Consider the following 23769-nt stretch of genomic DNA (forward strand, 5'->3'; position numbering starts at 1 on the left):
ATGCATTTTGAAACGCAAAGGGACTTGGGAGTCCAAATTCAGGATTCTCTTAAGGTTGACATGCAGGCTCAAGTGTCAGTTAGGAAAGCAAATGAAATGTTAGCATTCATTTCGAGAGTCCTAGAAGACACAAGTAAGGATGTACTGCTGAGGCTGCATAAGGCTCTGGTCAGAGCGCCATCAGAGTATTTTGAGCCCTGTAACTAAGGAAGGATGTTCTGGGCTTGGAGAGGGTCCAGAGGAGATTTTCAAGAATAATACTGGGAAATGAAGAGCTTATCATCGGATGAATGATTGAGGACTCCGGATCTGTATTCAATGGAGATTAGAAGGATGAGGGGTATCTCATTGGAAGTTATAAAATACTGAGAGGCCTGGATAGAATGGGTGTGGAGAAGATGTTTCCATTAGTGGGAAAGTGTCAGACCCAAGGTCACAGCCTCAGAGTGAAGAGACGACCATTTACAACTAAGGTGAGGAAGAATTTCTTCAGAGGGCGGTAAACCTGTGGGACTCATTGATGCAGAGGATTCTGGAGCCCTGTCATTTAGTGTCTTTAAGACAGAGGCAAAAGATTCTTACTTAGTTTGGGGATCAAGGTTTTTGGGGAGATGGGTAGAGAATAGCACAGAGAAACATATCGCCCATGACCATTTGGTAGAGCAGACCGATAGGCTGAATGGCCTAATTCTGCTCCTGTATTTAATGGCCATATTTAATTCCATGATATCACTGCAATTATCATGTCTCAATGTAATTAGAAAGTATCTATATCATTAGATAATTTCACTGTATCACACTCATCAGGTTTCCAAAAAAATGAATGCAGCTCTGAACGCATAAACAGAATGTTTTGCAGAAATGCAGCAGAATTAGCAGCATCTGTGGAGAGAGAAAAATATGACTGTCTTTGGAAAAGAATGCTTCTTGACTCCAGTTTCTGTTTTATTTCATATTTCCAGCATCTGCTGGATATGCTTTAGTTTGACTGCTCTGCCTGTACCTTTATCATTTCCTTCCAACTATTAATTAGATACGCACACATAGGTTCAATCAGTTTTGTCCTAAAGTGGCAATTAATTACATTCTGATTCAAATAATAATACAGGTTTATTGTTTAAGACAGAAAGGAGTTCTGTCTTGCAAAGAATGATTGGAAACAAAATGTTAATATTAACAGGACACTGTAAGGTTAAGTCACTATAGTCCCTGAGGGCCATAGAACTACTCTTCCATGAAAGAGAAGTGATTGGTGATGAATTTGACCTGAGAGGGACTAAGCATGAGGCAAGGTGTAAGGTTGAGAAGGCAGGACTGTCATGGGGACTTCAGCTGGTGTGGGAATAGAACCTGCACTGTTGACATAACTCCACATCACAAACCAGCCATCCAGTCAACACAGCATTGTCTATAAGGCATGATTCAGATGATTACTGACCAAATAACAGCCAGTTAAAAATTACCAGGGCCAGGCTTAGTTATAAACACTCCCAAATGTTAAATACTTGCTCATACTTCCTGTTGTGGCTGACATTGATTTACAAAGATAGTTTGAAACTCAAGCAGCAATAATGCAACAAGATTTCAGTGAGTTAATGTGGGAGAACATAGGTTAGACACTATGGCAGGAAGCATAGAAGAGATAAATTTTATTGAAATGGAGATGGATTGCAGAAAGCTGCAGCACAAAGGGATTTGGGCTTCTAATGCATGAATCACAAAACGCTAGCATACATGATCAGCGATAGTAGGAACTGCAGCGGTTCAGCGATTAATAGGGAAGACAAATGGAATGTTGGCCTCCTTTTGAATAAGACTGCACCACAATCTGTATAAAGTGATAACAAGGTGTGGAGCTGGATGAATACAGCAGGCCAGGCAGCATCAGAATAGCAGGAAAGCTGATTTTTCAGGACTGATCCTTGTTCTTTTCCAGGCGACACATCATTTGGATTTGGAACTCTATCACTGTTCACTGACTAGGTCAAAGTCCTGGAACTATTTGTTAACAGTACTGTTCATGTCCCGACAACCCAAACCATGCAGCAGTTCAACAAGGCAGATCAGAACCACCTTATCAGTGGCAATGAAGGAAGGTCAATAAATACTCGTCTTTTCATTAACATCCCCATTCCATGAAAGCTATTTTAAAAAAGGCATTACTTCAGGCCCATACACCTGATCTTTAGGCATTTGGTCTGGAAGGAGACAGGCAAGTTAGAGGGCCTCCCCATAGGTCCGCTCCTGGGCCTAGTCAAGCTGATAACTAACAGGCCCAGACAGTGGGCAGTAGAGGCGTCATAGTGCTGACTTATTGGCTCCTATTCCACAGCTATTTTTGTGCCTGTGCATCTTTGGAGCGGGAGCATGTGGCGTCCAACAATACTGTTGATGCCTTTAGAGAGAGATGGGCTCTGCAGGTTGTGGAAAGCTTATCACACCTTCCAATTTCATTTTGAATTAATCTCCTCCCTCTCTCCGTATCTCTCCCTCACCTCTAGTGTCATTACACTGCCCTTAACAGGGTTTACACATGAATTGATGAATTGGAAACTCAGGCAATTTACTAGTGGTGGATAATAGGTGAAAAATAATTGGCTAGAAAGAAAACAAATAAAATCAGAGGGGCATCATTCATGAAATTAGCCATTCAAACATTTATACTAAGTGAATTTTGAAACAAAGATTTTCAAAAGCAAATCACAAATTCGTATGAAGTAGAACATTAGAACTTTTATTTAGCGGGTTTACTTCCTTTGGCACATTTGGAAAGCATGAATATTGAATTTGTTACCACATCTTCTAACAGCACTAACTCCCCTCACATACTGATATCCAACACCAGACTGATCTGTAGATATTTTCTCATGCTATCGCACATCATTGAACACGTGGGACTCGACCCAGGCCTTTTGGCTCAAAGGTCCAGCCTGAGTTAGGGAGGTATATGTAAACAATTGCCTAGTTAAGGATTATTAATTTCAACACAACTTAAGGATTCATACTGTCAGCATCCAAGAGACTACAACTGATTCGTTGTAGCTTGTTACCATATATCAAAGTTAATTTATATCTGAACAAAAGCTGAGCAAAAACTCTTTCATGATTTAAGTGGAGCTTTATCTTAAATCTACATTTCTGTTGTCATGTGAAATTATTTCTGATTACGTTAGATCAATGTTTTCACATAGTATTTGCAGAAAAAGCCAAATAAATTTCTTGATTGGAATCCAGTCCAGAATAACAAATTAAGAAAGCAGATGAAAGAAGTAAACACTACGTTTTGGCTAAGTGTGTGTCATGATCAGCATGGCAGAATGAATTTCACTGTGAATCCCAGCAAGCTTTCTTGCCATATCATACTAAGCTTACTGCTTTATTGCCATTTGAGCCTTTGTAGTGAGATTTCACATCATATTACCATGCACTGTTCACACAGGAACTTGCCACTCAGCGGATGTCTTCCATACGACCAGCATCCTTTGACAGTGCCATCTTTCAAAGCCTGCTATATACCAGCAAGGAATGCTGCCATCTGGAACTTGTCCTGGTTGCAACACTAGAAGCCAGGAGAGAGGGCAGAGAAGGGGAAGTGGCACCACACGTTGGACAGGGACCTGAAGATCCTTGTGGATAGGATGATGAACAGTGGCGGTGGCCTCTTCTGAAAGACTGAAGATGAAGTCAAGTCACTGCACTATGTCAGCTAGTTGAAAATGAGCACCTGGATCAGGGCCATCTCCACATTGATGAGAATTAGCCAACAGTGCAGGAAGAAGGTCAATGATCTTTTCCAATCCTCCAGGGTGAGCTACATCTCATATAACTGGGCCACTCCCCCACCCCCCCCACCACCTCCCGCCAACTTTTATGCTCTGCCTAACCTTGTGATGCATACAAAATCTACCCTCACGAGCTCTCATTGCCCACCCAACCTCATACACCACCAATCCCACACTTCCTTGGGACTCCTCACTTTTCCCAAATGCACCAGCCTCAAAAGTCGTGCCATCCACTTGATTCTAATTAATTTCCTACTGTATGTCATTACAGGAGAAGACATCCCATAACAGGGCTGAGCGATGCCACACAGGTGAGGGAAGCGCCAGATGTTCATGTCTTCACCTGTTCCGAGGAAAGAATTCGCAATCTAGCAGGAGAAAACACAGGCTGCTTCTGTGGGGTTGACAAGTCGAGAAGGAAGTAAAATTTGTCGTCCCAGCACAAGTGTCACATTAACCAGGCATTGAACATAACAAGCCACCGGCTGTAATGCCTTCTGCATCTTATGTCCTGCAGATAAATTCATTTACCCCAGCACCCAGTCCAGATCTCAACAGAGGACAACTTCCTGACCTCTCCAAATCATCAGGGAAGTATTGGAGGAACTATTCATTGCTCACACAGATCTTCTGGAGCCAGTAGCCAGTCAAACCCACCAAAAACCTACTCTGGTTTCCATGGCAAGTTTTCCTGATGGCCAATTTGTGTGGCAAGTTTGGTAAGATCACACCCCATACTGGTCTGGGCTGTCAACAAGCCATATAACAAGCAATGGACATTGTCAACCAAGAACTCACTGTTCCCAGGCAAGGATCCTGCCATGCTGCGTGATAAAGGGAAAAGGCTGTAGCAAGATGATCTCGACATTGAGATGACCATCTTGACTGATCCTAATACTTATCTTGCCACAAGCCATATTGTTTACAGCCTATTGTGTCAGAGATAATAGGAACTGCAGATGCTGGCGAATCTGAGATAACAAAGTGTAGAACTGGATGAACACAGCAGGTCGAGCAGCCTCATAGGAGCAGGAAGGCTGACGTTTTGGGCCTAGACCCTTCTTCAGAAATGGGGGAGGGGAAGGGGGTTCTGAAATAAATAGGAAGAGAGGGGAAGGCAGATAGACGGATAGAGGAGAAGATAGGTGGAGAGGAGATAGACGAGTCAAAGAGGCGGGGGTGCAGCCAGTAAAGGTGAGTGTAGGTGTGGAGGTAGGGAGAGGATAGGTCAGTCCAGGGAGGACAGACAGGTCAAGGGGGTGGGATGAGGTTAGTAGGTAGGAAATGGGGGTGCAGCTTGAGGTGGGAGGAGGGGATAGGTGGGAGGAAGAACGGGTTAGGGAGGCGGGGACCAGCTGGTCTGGTTTTGGAATGCGGTGTAGGAGGGTAGATTTTGAAGCTTATGAATTCCACATTGATACCATTGGGCTGCAGGGTTCCCAAGCAGAATATGAGTTGCTGCTCCTGCAACCTTCGGGTGGCATCATTGCGGCACTGCAGGAGGCCCAGAATGGACATATCATCTGAGGAATGGGAGCGGGAGTTGAAATGGTTCGCGACTGGCAGGTGCAGTTGTTTACTGCGAACTGACCGTAGGTGTTCTGCAAAGCGGTCCCCAAGCCTCCCCTTCCCTCATGTAGAGGAGGCCACAACAGGTACAGCAACCTGCTAAGATTTTGCCTGCTCAGTATTAAACTTCAGGAGATCTACATTTATTTTACATTATCTGTTAACACAAAACAAGGGCACAGCAAAAATTAATTAATACTTTACGAAATGTATACATGTGTTATTCAGCTCAATCAGACTTAGAGTGATTTACAGTAATTAGTGTACAAACATAATGATCAGTGTTTACAATTCAGAAAATACTGAAATTTCATTTTTCATGTCAATTCTCTGCAGCTACGATTCCTCTTCACCCAAGTGAGAAATACAGTCCAACAGTCAAAACCATTCACAGTATTTCCGTAAGAAAACCACAAGTATATCTTCAAAGTTAACTGTGTTGAAAATATTCTTTTTCCTTCCCAGCGCACTGTGATTGATCCAGTTTTTACATCTGCTTCAAAATAGAGATCTTCTAGATAAAAAAACAGCCTGCATTGAAAGCCAAGTTCTTTAGTATTTAGACTTTTGCATTTGAACACTGTGTTTGGCTGATGGTATCCATAGAAAACTAATGTGAAGCATTGTTTCTTTGCAGAGAAAGGATGAATGAAGTGTTCAGTCCAATGCCATAGGATAGTCGGTGTATTATCCTAGATGAGAGCTGCATTAAAATCAGTTTAATAAAGAACATGATCAATATTCAGGAAATGACAGTGTGTGAAATAACTCATGGTTTAAATTCATCTTCCCTCATTCACAGAAGATAGGATTTGGTTGATATATCACGTTTTCTTAAACTTGCAGCCGTCAGTGGACTTGCTGCAAGAATTAATCACTGCAACTGCTATCAAACATTAGGTCTCTGGTCAATTGTCCTATGTTAAAATATAATTTATAAGAACTGTGATAGAAGACTTTCAAAAATGTGCAGGTATTTGTAATTAAGTTTACCATCAGGGTTTCAGATTCTTTTGTAATTTCTGAAACTAAAGCAATACAGCAATGAATAGAGATAATGGGAACTGCGGATGCTGGAGAATCCAAGATAATAAAGTGTGGAGCTGGATGAACACAGCAGGCCCAGCAGCATCTCAGGAGCACAAAAGCTGACGTTTCGGGCCTAGACCCTTCATCAGGGAGAGGGAGATGGGGTGAGGGAACTAGAATAAATAGGGAGAGAGGGGGAGGCGGACTGCCCAGCTCACCCCCTCCCCCCACTGCACCACATAACCAGCCCAGCTCTTCCCCTCCCCCCACTGCATCCCAAAACCAGCCCAGCCTGTCTCTGCCTTCCTAACCTGTTCTTCCTCTCACCCATCCCTTCCTCCCACCCCAAGCCGCACCTCCATTTCCTACCTACTAACCTCATCCCACCTCCTTGACCTGTCTGTCTTCCCTGGACTGACCTATCCCCTCCCTACCTCCCCACATATACTCTCCTCTCCACCTATCTTCTTTTCTCTCCATCTTCGGTCCGCCTCCCCCTCTCTCCCTATTTATTCCAGACCCCTCACCCCATCCCCCTCTCTGATGAAGGGTCTCGGCCCGAAACGTCAGCTTTTGTGCTCCTGAGATGCTGCTTGGCCTGCTGTGTTCAGCCAGCTTCACACTTTATTATCACATAATTTCTTTTGGTCCAAATTCAATCATGGAAGAGGCAATAATCTCTGGATGATCACAATAACAATCATAAAAATTAAATTTTACCATCTTATTTTGGGCCTCTCCTTTGTGTATCACTAAGAATAATGTTATAACCAAATGGTTCCAAGATAATTGCAATCAGTCAACGTATAAAGTTGTAGTTCTCTAATTTGTTTAGGAGGCCACAGTATAATAATTATTATGTTATCAAATTGCTAATATCTGGACTAGCAATTTGGATTTATAAATTCCCATTCACAGTGGGAGAATTTGATTTGAGATTTTGCTTTAAAGTGACTTATATCAGTATATGTAATAAGGAGGCTACAGTTATTCTTAGAACATTGTGGGAGCTCAGGGAGAGTGAATGTTTGGCTCATACGACATTTATATATTATCTATTCTTTCTTTGATCAAAGATTGTAACTAAATAAGCAACATTCATAGCTTGAAATATCTCTACATTTCAAACTATTCAGCAAACATTTCCTCGGCAGTACTATAAGAGTATTTGTTTTCCAATAATTTCAGCTAAGTGCTTATATAAGTAGCATAGTGTTAACAAGGCAATTAGGATGGATAGAATTTAAAACTGTTTAGAATGTTGGAGATTCTGTTACTTCTTTTTATTTAGCCTTGAAACTTGTACAGTTGTCACATAATGAGGTTAAAGTGCACTGGTTTCCTGATTATAAGCATATTTGAATTAAGGGATGATAAAATGTGTTTAAAGCAAAAAACAGTCATAATTTATGTACTAATCAAGAGTTTTAAAAGGAACCAGAATCCAAAACCATCATACCTGCATGCGATCTTTTCCTAAATTTCAGAAATGCAGAGATTACTAACACAACAAAAGGTAATGCCATAATCACAGGGACAATTACGAAAGCATTTTTCCTTTCCTTTCCAGAACTCTCAGCAGAGCTAGAATTTGAATGAGAGACTGCAACAGAAAATATGAGTGAGAAATATTTAATTAATTAAATGCTTGGTAGAAGAGAACTACAATATTGCTAAAATGAGACTAAGAGTTGTAGTTTTTCATCTGGTACTCCTTAGAATTAGGTTGTAATAAACAGATTTGTAAAATAAAACATAACCTCATTTTATACGTTTTGTACAGAATGAGAAGAGGGTGCTGATTATTTGGGTCATAAGTGACCTGGAGCTACAGCATGAATAATTAATTATCAACGTTAATTCTTAGACCAGCTGCATAGATTCTGATTGGGCTGGGCATAGATATACCCAACTACGACGCTGTTCATTAACAATAACAAAGTTGACCTTTCAACAACAGTGAGGAAAAGGACTGCAATAATTAAAAAATAATGTTCCACAAGTTCTCAGCATAAAATAGCCTTGAGTAATAAATATGATTTTGCAATATGATCCACATTTGCAAATAAATGAAGCATATTAATTCTCTAAATATGTACTTTCCAAAACCCTTTCAAGCATAAACATGGTGAACTTACATGAAATATTTTCCATCACTTCATATTTACTGTCTTCTATGCTCCACATGGCACAAGTATAAACACTTCCTGAAGTTTCTGTTTCTTCCTTGGTTTGAAGTGTGCTGCTGATCTTGTACAGTCCCTGTGGTGTTTCTTCAATACTAGTATTAGTACTGGATGTGAGGTTCGTTTTTGTATTCAAGAACCAGTGCATCTGACCCAGTGGATATCCAGTTGCTTCACAAGTGACACTGACTATTCTCGATGATACGATGTTTGGAGAAACAGTCATGTTGTATGGAGCTAAAAATGACGATTGCATTGTTATTAGTGGAATGAGCTTCATAATTCAGATTTAGAAACTGAAGTTAAATTGTACCAGTTGTCAGAGTGAGATTTTCACCATAATCATTGAGGTTAACATGGGTCTCCTGGAATTCTCATCCTATAAACGTGGTCGCTATGCCACTATCACCATTTGTTTGGTCAGTTGTTTCCAGGGCACAGTTTAGCAGCAAAACTATGTTGTTGGAAGAGTGATTATCATTCATTCTTGAAGTAAAGGTTTTATTTTATGAAGCAAGTTTGAACTGGTTGGACATAAATCCATTGCTTTTTAGAGAAGTGAGAGGTTATCCTGTTAATACGTAGAACTGAATCCTTTTTTTTTGGTTAACTTTGGGATGTGCCAAATTTTTTAGAGGGTTTCTCACCATGAGACTGATAGGTTTCCTTGCAGTATCTGAGTAAACTCACCACATTAATTAGGTATCCTGCTTCTGAGACATCACAAACATTCATCAAGTCATAGAGTCATAGAGTAATACAGCATGGAAATAGCCCTTTGGCCCAAACTAGTCCATGCTGACCATGGTGCCCACACAGTTAGTTCAAATTGCCTGCATTTGGTCAGTATCCCTCTAAACCCTTCCATTCCATGTACCTATTCAATTTTTTTTTTAAATGGTGCTATTGTACCTGCCTCAACTACTTTCACTGGCAGCCCATTCCAAATATTCAACACTTCCTGCATGAAGAAGTTGCTCCTCAGGTCCTATCGTCTATCCTCTCTCACTTTAAACCTGTACTGTCTAGTTTTCAATTCATCATTCCTGGGAAAAATAACTATATGAATTCATTCATTTCAATACCCCTCATGATTTTATAGATCTCAATAAGGTCACCCTTCATTCTCCTACCTTCCAAGGACAAAGTCCTATCCTGGCCAGCCTCTCCCTATAGCTCAGATCTACTAGTTCTTGTAGGACTACAATCCTCGTAAATCTTCTTTGCACACTTTCCAGTTTAGCTATGTCTTTTCTATAACAGGGTGACCAAAACTGTACACAATACTCCAAGTGTGGCCTCACCAATGACTTATACAACTGTAACACAGCGTCCCAACTCCTGTACTCAGTGCCTCAACTGATGAAGGCCTGCATGCTAAATGCCTTCTTTACCATTCTGTCCAATTATGATACCACTTTCAGCAAACTATGTGCTTGAACTCCTGGGTCTCTCTGTTCCATAATACTCCTTAGGACCTCATCATCACTGTATGAGTCCTACCTTGGTTTGACTTGCCAAAGTACAACACCTCATGCTTATATGTATTGAATTACATTTGCCAATCCTCAGCTCACTTCCCCATCTGATCAAGATCCCTCTGTAATTTTTGATAACCTTCTTTGCTATCAATGATACCTTCTAATTTTGTATCATTCACAAACTTACTAATCATGCCTTGTACATTCACATCTGGATCATTTATGTAAATAACAAATAACAAAGTTCCCAGCACCTACCCCCGTGGCCCATCATTAGTCACAGGCCTCCAGTCCAAGAAACAACCTTCAACCGTCACCCTCTGCCTTCTACCTTTGAGCCATTTTTGAATCCAATTAGCTAGACCGGACTGGATCCCATGCGATCTAACCTTCATGACTAGCCTGCCATGCGGGACCTTGTCAAAGGCCTTACTAAAGTTGATAAAGACAACATCCACTGCCCTACCCTTATCTATCCTCTTGGTTACCTCTTTGAAAAACTCTAGTTGATTTGTCAATCACAACTTTCTGTACACAAATTCATGCTGACTATTGCTAATCAGACCCTAACTATGCAAATGTTGATCGATTCATTTCCTGCCCCATTGTAAAATATACATTTCCCAGAACAACTTGCCTTTCACTGGATATCCCAGAATTCACTAACATCCCTTGCACCAATGCAATCTTTAAAAGCCCAATGTGCATTCAGATAAACACTATCAGTCTGGAGCTACCCTGCATGGTTCCTGACATTTACCTTGGACTTTTCAAATAGAGACCAATCATTGGCCTCTATTTTGGAGAGTGTCCAGGAGCTCCTGCTGGATGGGGTGGTGCACTGCTGGGACTTCTTGTTCCTCAATGACCAGCAGTGGAGCCCGTGACCCCTGATTGTGGCAGCCTGGATTGCTGTTTTTGTTAAAGCAATCTCAGCAGCCTCGAGGAATGTCCAACAGTGTAAGAAGAGGGTTAATGTTCCTCTCCATTCCGCCAGCATAAAGGCCACCAACATCTCTCCAATATCTCACATTCACTGTATCCTGCTATTCTACCTCCACCTCCTCCACCAACCACTCCCCCGCCACCACTACAGCTCATGCTCTAGCCCCACTCTCACTATTTGCAACATCTTGCCCACTCACCTTCCCCAACCGCAAAACCTGACATCACTAACCCTGTGTGCTTTGTGTGCTACTGACTCACTTACGTGGGCCACCTGCCCATTTAACTATGCTACCCACATTCATCTCCCTTAATATCTGCCTTCCTTTCATTCCATGAGGAAAACAGCCCACAGCAGGGAAGAAAGAATCAAGAGAGATGGTGTACTTATGAGGACAGGATCTCATTCTGACTGCCCTGAACAGGGTTTGGACTAGTAGTAGAGGCTGCCCATGATTGACTATGCTGGGAACACCTGAAACAAGTCTATCCTTCTTGACTTGACTGGGGCTTGCTGACAAGAACAAGTTCCCTGGCTCCCTGATACTAAAGATGTGATAAGTTTGCAATACTGTGAGCCTGGTTTCTCTGGCTAAAGGGACAAAATGTAACAAGGAACTTGAGGCAATGCAAGCTGGGAAGTTATAAGCATCCAGGTAGGTTCAGTGAGAGAGTGCAATGACACAAGCAAACAGGGCTGAGGTGCAGCGTAGTCCCGTTCATGATCTGGATGTGTTTTCCTGAGCAGAGTGCCATTGTTGCAGCATTACACTGAGAGCTACTGAAGTTACCCAAGATGCATCACTGAATAGCAGAAGCATCCTATTAGTGCATGGGAGATGTGCCATGAAGGTTCTTAGAAACTGGCACGTTAAAATTGCCAATGTCTGCAGATGTGAGATGCATGTGCCCAGCCCGCATGGAGTATGTCTGAGACATTGGCACCCAGTTTCTAACTTGGAGATCACTCCGAGCAGGCAGCTGGCTGCACCAGATGCTCACTCAGGATTCCTTGTTGATTTTTCCCAACATCAAGCTTGATTTGTGGGTTTGGTAAGATGGGAGGCTGAATATTAATGATTCCATTTGTGGCATTAATTGGGCATTTAACATGTCAATTCGCAACTCATCTTTACCAAATAAGACTCTCAAAATGGCACTTGTGAAAAGCATCAAAGATGGTACGAGTTGCTCCCAACATCATGATGGACCTGATTATATCACACATCTCATCGTAGCCCATGTTGTTCAAACCCCTATGAAATTCTGCCCACAGAAGAATCTAACGGGCACTGAAGCGGTCAGATTCCTAGAGGATGTTTCTACCATCATTTGAGAATAAGTGATTTCTCTTTTAAGACAGAGATGTGGAGATTTTTGTTTTCTCTCAAATGGTCATTGGAGTGTGGATTTCTCTTCCCAAGAAGACATACTTTTATTGGTTACATTAGACGGAACGTTCACAAGATTATTTGCAGGAATGGGAGGGGCTGTGCTATGATGAGAAATTGAGTGAATTGGGCTTATATTACTGTACATTAATGGGGCTTCGAAGAGTGAGAGGTGATCTCATTGAAACATACAAGATCCTGAAGGGGCTTTACAAGATAGCTGTACAGAGATTATTTCTGTCAGTCAGGGAATCGAAAACATAGTGGCACAGTTTCACGTAAACTAATTTAAGGTTGATTTGAGGAGAAAATACTTCATTCACAGGGTTGTAAACTTTGTAAACTTTCTTCAACCCAGAGGGTTGTGGATGCTCCATTGTTGAATACATTTAAGACTGACAGATTTTGGGGGAGCGATCAAGGCAGTAGAGCTGCAGCCCATGGTCAAATAACATTGTACTGAGAAATGGAGCAGGCTTGATGGCCTGAATCATTTATTCCTGCACTTTTAAAATGTGAACAAAACTGGAATTTGTTATGAAATACCGCAACCAATATCTATAATATCAAGAAAAGAGTACAGTCACCCACCTTTAACCTTCAAATTGATGTCAGCATTTTTGTGACCAACAGTTGTCTGCAAATGATATTGATATTTCCCAATATCTGACAACTGTGTGTTCTGGATCACCAGTGACACGTCTTGAGGTCCTGAGTGAAGTAATTTAATCCGACCCTGAACTTCATTGACACTTTTAAACACTATTGCATCTTCTCCCTGTTTAAGTAGTACAATGTCTGTCCAGTGCCACTCCACTTGTGAAGTGACTGTGCACCGTAGTTTAGTGTCTTTATTGAATATTCCTGTCACTGAAGAGCTACAAAATAAATCCAAGAAACCTGAAAAACAATAATTTTCATTCACTCACATTCCTTCAGTGGGAATCAGTATTCGATAGAGCTATATGTTGAAAAGCATTTTAGAACTTACTGTTTGCAAATGATGGAAGGATGTAGAAGATGACAGGAAGAAGATTTATTGTCTGGTATGAAACCATTTCCAGACTCGTTTCACCTGTTAAGGCATAATACAGAAAACACGTTAACCTAATCTGATTTCACTTTATTTATGCATCAGATTTCTTTCATTAATGATAATGACTAACAACCAGTCTATCAGATATATTCACATTGGTAGAAATGGTATGAACGCTCACAATGATTATATGTTAGCGTATCACTTACACATTTTTGTGGCAGATGCCGACCACTCTCACAGCAAGATTTCTGAAATGTATCACCAATCAAACAGTGTAGCAAGAGACACTGCAATAATGCCATGGCTTCAAACTTGACTGAGATGGGCAGCGTTTGGCTCAGATTGCAAACTTCCACGTGCTGACTGACATTTTCAGTCCACAAAGGGTGTCTTGTTGCCAAGACCCTTCCCCGCAACCCCTCGACCATTTCCAGCTGCCCCTGTTTGATGGGTTTGGCTTTTAAGTTGGGCAGGGACTTGACAAGACTGCAGCTGTGACTCAAAGCCTGGTGTTGTCCTATCCTGGACCTAAGGATGATCTGATCCTGGATTGGACATCCTGCCTCCATATCCAGTGCTGAGATGTCGAAATCCAAATAACCATCAATCATTTTGCAAGCCCTGATATGTAGGCTCCAAATTTGGTGATTCCCACAGATATTACCATAATTTCAGTGAAAGATAAATTAAAGTTCTGAACTTAGTGTTGGCTTTATTTCAATCTCAGTTTGAAGTGATAATACAATTCTGGTTAAATCAAGGGTAAACTCCAGACTATCCTGCTTTCTCTATTGCTCATCTACTTGCAGAATAAAGAACGATGAGCAATCAGAAAAGACATGTTTAAACATCCCAAAGCATTTGTAGTTCATTTTGAGTTATAGAGTCATAGTGTTCTACAGCACAGAAATAGTCCCCTCAGTCCAACTCACTCATGCCAAGCAATTATCCTAAATTCATCCAGTCCCATTTGCCAACATTTTGTTCATATCCTTCAAACCCCTTTCTATTTATGTAACCATCCAGATGTATTTTAAATGCTGTTATCGTATCAGCCTCCACCACTTCCTCCGGTAGCTTCTTCCATTCATGGACCACCTCTGTGTGATAAAGTTGCCTCTTCGGTCCCATTTATATCTTTCTCCTCTCACTTTAAGCCTATGCCCTCTAGTTTTGGAGATCCCCCATCTCCGGGAAAAGACCTTGGCTATTTGTTCTATCCATGCCGCTCATGATTTTGTAAATTTCGATAAGGTTAACCCTGAGCCTCAGACACTTTGAGAAAAATGGCCCCAGTCTATCCAGCCTCTCCCACAGATCAAACCCTCAACCCTGGAAGCATCCTTGCAAATCTTTTCTGAACCATTCCAAGTTTCACAGCATCCATCCTATAGTAAGGAGACCAGAATTGCATGCAGTATTCCAAAACTGGCCTAACAGATGTACTATACCGTTGCAACATGACCTCCCAACTGCTACACTGAACCAAAAAAGGCAAGCATACCAAACACCTTCTTCACTGTTCTATCTACCTGTGACTCCACTTTCAAGCAACTCTGAACCTGCGCTCCAAGGTCTCTTTGTTCAGCAACACTCCCCAGGACCTTACCATTAAGTTATACGTCCTAACCTGATTTCTCTTTTCAAAATGCAGCACTTCACATTTGTCTGATCAAGATCCCATTGTACTGTGAGATAACCTTTTTTTTACTGTCCACTACGCCTCCAATTTTGATGTGATCTGCAAACATTCTAATCACACCTCTTATGTTCATAACCAAATCATTTATATAAATGTTAAAACAAAGTGGACCCAGTACCAATCATTGTGGCTCACACCTGGTCACAGGACTCCAGTCTGAAAAGCAAGGCTCCAACACCAGCCTCCATCTTCTACCTTCAAGCTAGTTCTATATCCAAATGGCTAGTTGTCCTAGTATTCCATGTGCTGTAGCCTTACCAGCCAGTGTCCCACGAGGAACCTTGTCAAACACCTTACTAAAGTCTATATAAATCATGTCCACTGCTCTGCCCTCATCAATTCTCTTCATTACTTCATCAAACACTCAATCAAGTTAGTGAGACACTATTTACCGTGCACAAAGCCATCTTGACTATCCTTAAACAGTCCTTGCCTTTCCAAATTCATGTAAATCCTGTCCCTCAGGATTCCCTCTAACAACTTGCCCACCACCATGTCAGACTCACGTGAACAATCTTTGAATATTTCCAAATATTTATACTGGCTGCTGGAGCTTAACTTTTAAGATTTTAACCCACAGACATCTCCAGAGGTTTAGGTTTTGCAAATACCGTCTGCAAGGGAAGACCTCATCCTGCAGGGCAAAGCCAGTTTCTGGAGATATGACCAGAGTTGTACCAGACTGGAAACGTTAGCTCCCTTCTCTCTCTACAGATGCTGTCAGATCCACCGAGGTTGTCCAGAATTCTCTTGTTTGTTTGTGGAGGTTTGGTGCATAGCTGAAATCAGTGAGGAGCTCACTACTGCCCACAGTGAGAAGGAATTGCATCAGGAATCTATTACTCTCTCCTGGATAAAGCAATCATGCAAATTACAAATACAAGACCATTTCTGAAGAAGAGTCCCGACCCGAACCGTCAACATTCCTGCTCCTCGGATGCTGCCCGGCCGGCTGTGTTCCTCCAGCTCCACACTGCGTTACCTCTGACTCCAGCATCTGCAGCTCTAGCTATCTCGTATAAATTACAAAGTAATTATTCTTCACTAGTGGAGTTCCAAAGAGCAATAAACTATATTAAGGACCTTTCTCCTTTTTTATGTAGCTGCCCGCTTTCCCGTGCAAAGACCTACGGACAAATTCCTGGTTGTGATTTTTTTTTCCCATAAATTGAACATCAAACTGTACCTTTATTGCAAGTAATCTGTGGAAATCCGACCAGCCCAGCACTAATCCGAAGTTCAATCTGATTCAAGGAAACTCACCATTTATTATCGGACGCCTTGACAATTCTGAGAACGATTCAGGGATATCGGCACAAAAGCGGCGAAGTTCCCTTTTCCCCGTTGCCTTGTCCAAGTGCAAATAGTGAAACAGTCTCCTGCAGTCTGTCTGAACTGGGGAAGACAAAGAACACAGCTTGCGCTCCCCTTTTTCCCTTCGGGCTTGTGAAAACACTTTCTGTTTCGAACTGACTGGACCGCGGACGAGTTCATGTGGACAAGATTAAATTATCGGGAGAAATGGAATGGCGTGGGCGCACGCAGCGGACTTTCCCAGGAGCACGAACCAGCCTGCATGTTAAACCGAGGTGACGTCAGGAGCAGGATTATGCAATTGTTCCCCCCGGTGTGTACTAATATGAGAACTTCGTTTATTAAATCATACTCTGTGGTTTTCAAATCACATCGCAGGGTGCGTAAATGCTTCTGCAGAACGCTAGATGGGGTATAAACCCAATTTTGCCAAACAGCGAGACGAAATCGTGTTCGTTCGTATGAAGAGTTCAGCCTGGAATTTATAGTCCTCCAAGGGGGTGTCTTGCTGAACTGGTCATTAGTTTTTATTTTATTTAAACGGCTATTGCAACCTTTTTTTCCTGAAAGTAATTTGTTATTCTCTTTCTCTTGCTTTTGTTACACAAACAGGGTAAAATAAAGCTACTTTGTTAAATTCAGTGACATATTTCTAACTCTAAAATACAGTAATGCACCAGGTGGAATTTACAATAATCACCAATAGTTACATAAAGACCAGCTTTTATGAACATGCATTAAATTCAAATTCCACATCAGCCATAGTGGGATTTGAACTCATGGCACCAAACTATTAAAGACAATAAGGATTGCAGATATTGGAAGCCAGAGTCTATAGGTGTAAGGCTGGAAAAGCACAGCAAGTTCTCACCAAGAGCTTCAGCCCAAAACATTGACCCACCTGTTCCTTGGTGGCTGTCTGACATATTGTGCATTTCCAGTCTCCTACCAAACTATGAACCTAGCCAATAGATTTCTGGTCCATTGACTTGGCCACTAAACCAGCGACCTACCTTGAAGGTCTACAGTAAGTTCAAAAATCTTTATAGCATCTTGAATCCTGCCCTCTTTAATAGGAATGTACAGTTCAGAAGCATGGAAGGTATGATAAACCTGTAGAAGGCACTGAGTCCACCTCATTTAAAAATTGTGTCCAGTCTAGGCACCACATTAGGAAATATATGAAGGTATTAGAAAAGGTTAAGAAAAGATTCGCAAGAATGGTTCTGGGGTTAAGGGATTCAGTTGCACTGATATATGGGAGAAGTTGGAAGTAAAGTCTGAGAGTTCATTTGTGTGAGGTGGTCAATAATGTGAATGTCTGGGCAGAGCAGACGGGGGAAACTGTTCTTACTGGTGGGAGAACTGAGAACCAGAGGGCACAGATTCAAGGTGATTGACTAAAGAAACAATGGCAACATGAGGAATTGAATCAAGTAGCAAAGATCTGGAATGTATTGCTTAAAAGGATTATGGAGATACAAACAGAATGTTGGAGATACTTAGCAGGTCTGGCAACATTTGAGGTGAGAGAAGTAGACCTAATGTTTCAAGTCTGGTTTGATCCTACTTCAGAGCTGCAGCGGAGCATCACAGAACTGTGCTGAATGATTTTGATTCTGTGATTCTGTGAATGATAGTACCTGAACTTAAACAAGTTCCAGCTCATCCCATAGACACAGATGAAAGAGTAATGTGCCACGGTCACTGACAGTGACATAGAATATTCTTTAAGATTTTGGGGGAGTCTGTTTTATTGCTGGAGAAGGACGAAATGATTCAAACAAGGACTTATAAGACTGATAGCCACAGAGCTGGGGCTGATATTGGCATTCACGGACCTTCAGAGAATAAGGAGATGGAGTTGACAGACAGTTCGAGAGCACAGAGTGGGCCAGGGATGACTAATTTGAGTGTTGATAGTGTTTTAAGTAGTAAAGCACAGACAGTGGGAGTGTCTGAACTAAAACTCGAATATGTGTTTCCTTAAAGAGAAATGATTATTTACATTGTTAATCAAAATGGGGGAGGAGGGGAGATTGATAGTTCACTGCTTTTATTAGCTTTTCAAGCAGTAAAAAACAGATGTCCAGCTTTGCCTGCATGAAAAAGTTCCCATCAACTCCCTTGTAATCCTTCCGTAAATTACATGAGACCTATGCTCCTAATTATTGGCATCACTACTAAGTGGAATAGATCCTTCCTGTGCAGTTTATCTTGTACCCCTCCCCACTGCAATTTCATACATCCATGATCATCCTGCTCCAAAGTAAACAAATCATCTTATCTGATCTTTCCACAAGGCTAAAAGTTGTTTTTGCTGGCAATTTTATGGAGAATATTTGGGAGGAGTGGATTTAAACTATTAAACAGTTCACCTTCAGAACATGTCAGCTGGCAACCTGGGCATCTGCTCTGGCAGTGAGGAGGTTGGAGCAAACAGGAGGCAAGAGTCCTCATTGAAAGAGAAGCAATGTTGAACAGGCTGCTTCTGGAATCATAGAATGGTTATAGCACAGAAGAAGGCCATTTTTCCTCTGTATTTCTGCTGGCTCTCCACAAAATTAACTAGTTAAGTAATCTAGCCCTTCCTTTCACTGCATCAGTGGAATTTTTTTTTGCTTTTCAGATAATTGTTTCTGAACATGGACAAGTACAACAGCATGTGACCCACCCAGCAACGAAAGTCAGTCTGGGTGAGTGAACACTCACAATTGGGTATTAGGAGCATGGATTCTAGGACATCTGTCATGCAAGAGTTTTAACAATTTATCACTCTCAAAGCTTTTCAGCAGTACTAGCAATTAAATGTACATGTCTAAGCTCAAGTATTTCTAAATTAAAATAGTAATGGCTGTCCTAAGCCTTTCATTGGACCTATGTATTTAATATGAAGGGTCTTGTGATTCCATAGTAATATCCCTACTTCTAAGCCAGAAAGGCTGGGTTCGAGATCCACCTGTTCAGAGGCGTGTCATAATGTGCCCAAACAGGTTTAGTCAAATTCCTATATTTTCTCTCTATTTATTGACAGGATGAGGGCGTCACTGGCTAGGCAGCATTTATTGCCCATCCCTAACTGCCCAGAGGGCAGTTAAGAGTCAACCACATTGCAATGGGCCTGGAGTCACACGTAGGCCAGACCAGGTAATGATGGCAGTTTCTTCCCTTAAAGGGCGTTAGTGAGCCAGATGGGTTTTGCCGACAATTGACGATAGATTCACAGTGATCATTAGAAAGTTAATTCCAGATATTTATTGAATTCAAATTCCACCGTCTGCCATGGTGGGATTTGAACTTAGGTCCCCAGAACCTCATCTGGGTCTCTGGATTAACAGTCCACCGATAATATCACTAGGCCATCGCTCGCCCCGTCTATATACTGAAGGAGGTCTACTACCTGTAACAGGAAGGCATCTAGGGAATTCAGTGGTGGAAAACATGGAAACCTCAAGAGCAAGCTAATTGGTTGCTGACTATGAGTTGTTATCAAGGAAATTACAGACTCACAAAAGGCGTGATAAGATCACCAGGATCAGGTTTAGTTCCAACAATCTGCAATGCTAAATAACCTACTCACATTCACAGGCATGGGTTGACAGGTTCTTGGAAATTTACTGTATCCAAGAAACATTAGCACAGCAAAAAATTAGATTGTGTTTTCTTAAGAGGAAAACTTGGAACGTAGGAAAGCATGCAAGCAATGTTATGACAAAATTAGCTACCAGGAGGCGTGCACAAAGGAAAAAAAGCTCCAAAGGCACACAGTAGTGCAAATTTGCACGAACAAGGATTATGGTAAGAGAATTTTTATTAGAGGATATGACCAGAATAATTAATCTTGCAGTTTGGCATGACAACTGCCCTGCTCAGAACTGCATGAAACTACAGAAAATTGTGAACACAGCCCAGTCCATCATGCAAGCCAACCTTCCATCCACTGACTATGTCTATACTTCTCACTGCCTAGGGAAGGCAGCCAGCATAATAAAAGACACCTCCCATGCTGGTTATCATCTCTTACAACCTCTTCCATCAGGCAGAAGATACAGAAGCTTAAACACAAGCACCAACAGATTCAAGAAGAGCTTCTTCCCAGCTATTATTAGAATTCTGAATTGGCCCCTCAAATTTTAAGTTCAATATTGATCTCGCTCTTTGTGCACCTTCTCTGTAACTTAGCATTGTATTTCTCGTTCTGTTCTGTTACCCTTATGCACTTTGTGAGGTATGATCTGCCTCTACTGAATGCAAAACAAAACTTTTCACTTTACCTAGGTATATCTGACAATAATAAATCCAATCAAATCAAATCAAATAAATATCTGACAAGTAATTTACAAAACATATACCATCTTTGGAGTTTACATATTCAAACAAAATTAAGATAAGGTAAAAAATATATTTTAATAAATGTATTTACATATGTTATCCACCAAAAAGTAAAACCCAACACTTCAGACAAAACCAAATCCTACATTTATTTATTTTTATAAGATGACTACAACTCATAGAAAAAAAGTAAGAAGGCAACATTTTGCAAGACCAATCAGAACAAATTCTTTTACAATAAAGTGGTTTATCAACATCACAAAGTTTAAATATAATTGCCCATTGGAACATTTTTGAAAATACAGGAAATTCTTTCTTGAATTCAGTGTTCCAATGAAGTTGGCTGCAAGCACATTTCCTCTTTTAACTGAGCAAGAAGGACAATTCAACTTCAAAAAACTTCTGTGCAATATTTTTTGTAATAAACTAGCAGTAAGTGCATTTTCAAAACACAACTGAACCTGATTTTCTTCTCCTTTTATGGAGTGTTATGATATCACACATTTCTCAACATTCCATCTGTTATATAGGGTTAATGTTTGTTAGGCACTAGCAAAGATTATGTATTGAGCTCAGTAGTGTTCAGAATTCTGTTTGGAAGGCTGGTGTATGGTATGATATTATGATTTCTATTGAAAACACGTAACTCATTAGTGGGATTTGCTCATTATAGAAATAAACAATGAAGAGTTTGACACAACACTCGAGGACAATCAAACATATGACTCTAGACAGGAACTGAAGCAGTTGAATTAAGAACAATAAAATAAGTAACACATTTTTTCTGGAAATTAAACTTTGATTTGAACTGACATATCCAGTTGTGAAAATTTGGAGTTCCTTATTACTAATTATAATTAAGAAAATTCCTAATCATAATTAAGAAAACAATAATTTCTGTAAAATTGTAATAATTTTGAAAATTGTAAGCAATAGTCATCTTTTTCAAAGTAACAGTCAACTATTTTTCCAACTTCTTTGTTCAAATCATTTGTTCCAAACAATAAATATTTTATAACCAAAAGGATCCAAAATAAGCACAATTTTGCATCCTATGATTTTGGTCCTTTCGCTTGACTAGGAGAGATCAGTATTAATGGTTTTCTATTACCATGTTGTTGAAGTAATTCTGAAATCGTTGAGTTAAACTTCCACCATCACAGCGTGTGTTTCAATTCAGTTCAAAGCATTCTACATAAAAGTGACTGTAAATCTTTGCTGTCTTTTAGAATATTGTCATTAAAATCAAATTGTATTATGTATGACCTTTATGCAAGGTAAACAATGTTCCATTAATTAGTATTGATCTATATGTGACTCCAGCCTTATCCCAATAAGGCTCCCTCTCAATTTGTTTAACAAGCCACATCATTGCATTAAACTGTAATAAAAAGACCACAAACAATTCAGAATTACAATAAATGCTGGCTTTGCCAATGGTGTCAGAGGTAGGTAATATTTTTATGTTTTACTTTTCACTTCAGTTGCTGTTAAATGATAATTAACCTTTTCACTTTCCCATTTTCCTTCTTAGGTATTGGATTCTGTAAGCAGATTTATATTGGAATTGACAAGCTCATGGTAAAGTAGCTGATATCAAGTTAGGACCAGAGTGTTGCGGTAGCGATTCTGGGTTAGGTTATTTCACTCAGGCTTCTGCAGCATGTTACATCTCCTCAGTATTAGCCTGGATATTCTGGAGGTGTCATAAACAAGGCCTTGAGGGGGTAGCCATTGTCTCCAGTAGCCAATCCTGAATTCCCTGATGATCAGGAGCTCCCTGGATATTACCAATCTTGTACTTGGTTGGTGTACCCACAGATGATCAACACAATAAGGGAATGGAACCCTTTCCATTGGCAAACACAGGCAGTTATCAGTTTACACACTGATCAGAATGTGGGTGCCATAATTTGCACCCTGAACTTGTGAAAAACATGCAATTATCTGCAAGTCCAACTTTCCTAGCCACCTGACTCTCTCCATCCTGGACAAAGTGTAAAAACTGGGACGCTTTAGTGAAAGTGCAGTAATCACCTCCAGGACACATTTATGAGCAAATGCCTGTGAAAATGCACAAAGATCCCTATTGCCTCCCTGAAGCAATCCACAGGCATAAACATGACCTTCCAGGAAATTGGCAGGGAATTTGTCTTCAATCTTCAAAGAGGTGCTCACCCAGCAGATATGGGCAACAATGTCTCAAGACATCCTGCGATACTGCAAGTGGCTCCTGGTTGGCAGCAAGATGACCTGAAATATAATAGGTTGGCCAGGGTCACGGCACTGTCAGTTTAAGTAGATCTTCGAAGACAGCATTTTGATGTACACAGTTAGAATTCTCTTTGACCGTTGCTGCACAGGCCTACTTTCCCAGTTGGTGTGCTGCATCCTCTGGTAACCTCTACCTTGTGTGACTTAAGTGGGCATTACTTGCAACCAATGTTTCAGGAGCATGAATATGTGTGCACTGGCTGGACTACATAAAGCAAGTCACTAAATATTTCTATCCACAATTGTTAGCTTGCCTTTAGGAAAGTTGGGATGGAACCATTTTAATCTTGCCTTGGAATACTGGCATACTTACTAGCACCATGACTCCCCCTACCCACTTTTCTTTACCCTTCCTCTCCCCTACCTTTGTTCTCGTGTGGTGGGAGCTTTCAATCAGCTCTTCAGAATTTGCAATCCCTGTGATGCTTGACCAATGGATCACATTAACTACTGTTAGCAGAAAAGATGGTTGGTGAGCAATAGCAGAAGCTTAAAAAAAATCCAAGATCCACAGCAAAGATACATATCAGTGAAGAAGAAGAATTCTATGAAGGGGCAAAACCCTAAGAAAGTTAAGGATAATATCATATTGAAAGAAAGAAAATACAATGTAGCAAAGATTATCAGTAAGCAAATGAATTAATAAGTTTGAAAACTTGACCAAACAAATAACAAAGAGGGAGAAAATAAATTTTAAAGATAAACTGGCAAGTAAAGATAGTAAA

The 23769-nt window shown here is 40.8% G+C and overlaps 1 protein-coding gene across 1 annotated transcript; it reads right to left on the minus strand.

Moving 5' to 3' along the window:
• Window positions 1–3861: 3861 nt before the first annotated feature.
• LOC125463703 (hemicentin-2-like) lies at window positions 3862–16737 on the minus strand. The gene is made up of 6 exons (XM_048555295.2): window positions 16388–16737; window positions 13375–13458; window positions 12975–13283; window positions 8519–8803; window positions 7840–7983; window positions 3862–6054 (listed from the first exon to the last, which is right to left on the minus strand). Exons 2-6 carry the CDS (start codon window positions 13439–13441, stop codon window positions 6044–6046), a joined length of 816 nt encoding a protein of 271 aa, XP_048411252.1. The 5' UTR covers window positions 13442–13458; window positions 16388–16737; the 3' UTR covers window positions 3862–6043.
• Window positions 16738–23769: the final 7032 nt, after the last annotated feature.

Source organism: Stegostoma tigrinum, chromosome 22 (genome assembly GCF_030684315.1).
Source record: "Stegostoma tigrinum isolate sSteTig4 chromosome 22, sSteTig4.hap1, whole genome shotgun sequence".
Lineage (NCBI taxonomy): Eukaryota > Metazoa > Chordata > Chondrichthyes > Orectolobiformes > Stegostomatidae > Stegostoma > Stegostoma tigrinum.

Excerpts from the sequence above, each read along its gene's own strand:
- LOC125463703 (XM_048555295.2), bottom strand. The coding sequence starts at position 13,441 with ATGGTTTCATACCAGACAATAAATCTTCTTCCTGTCATCTTCTACATC. Across the intron at positions 8,804-12,974 it reads CATCAATTTGAAGGTTAAAG|CTCCATACAACATGACTGTT; the intron begins GTGGGTGACTGT and ends CGTCATTTTTAG. Across the intron at positions 7,984-8,518 it reads AGTGATGGAAAATATTTCAT|TCTCTCATTCAAATTCTAGC; the intron begins GTAAGTTCACCA and ends TTTCTGTTGCAG.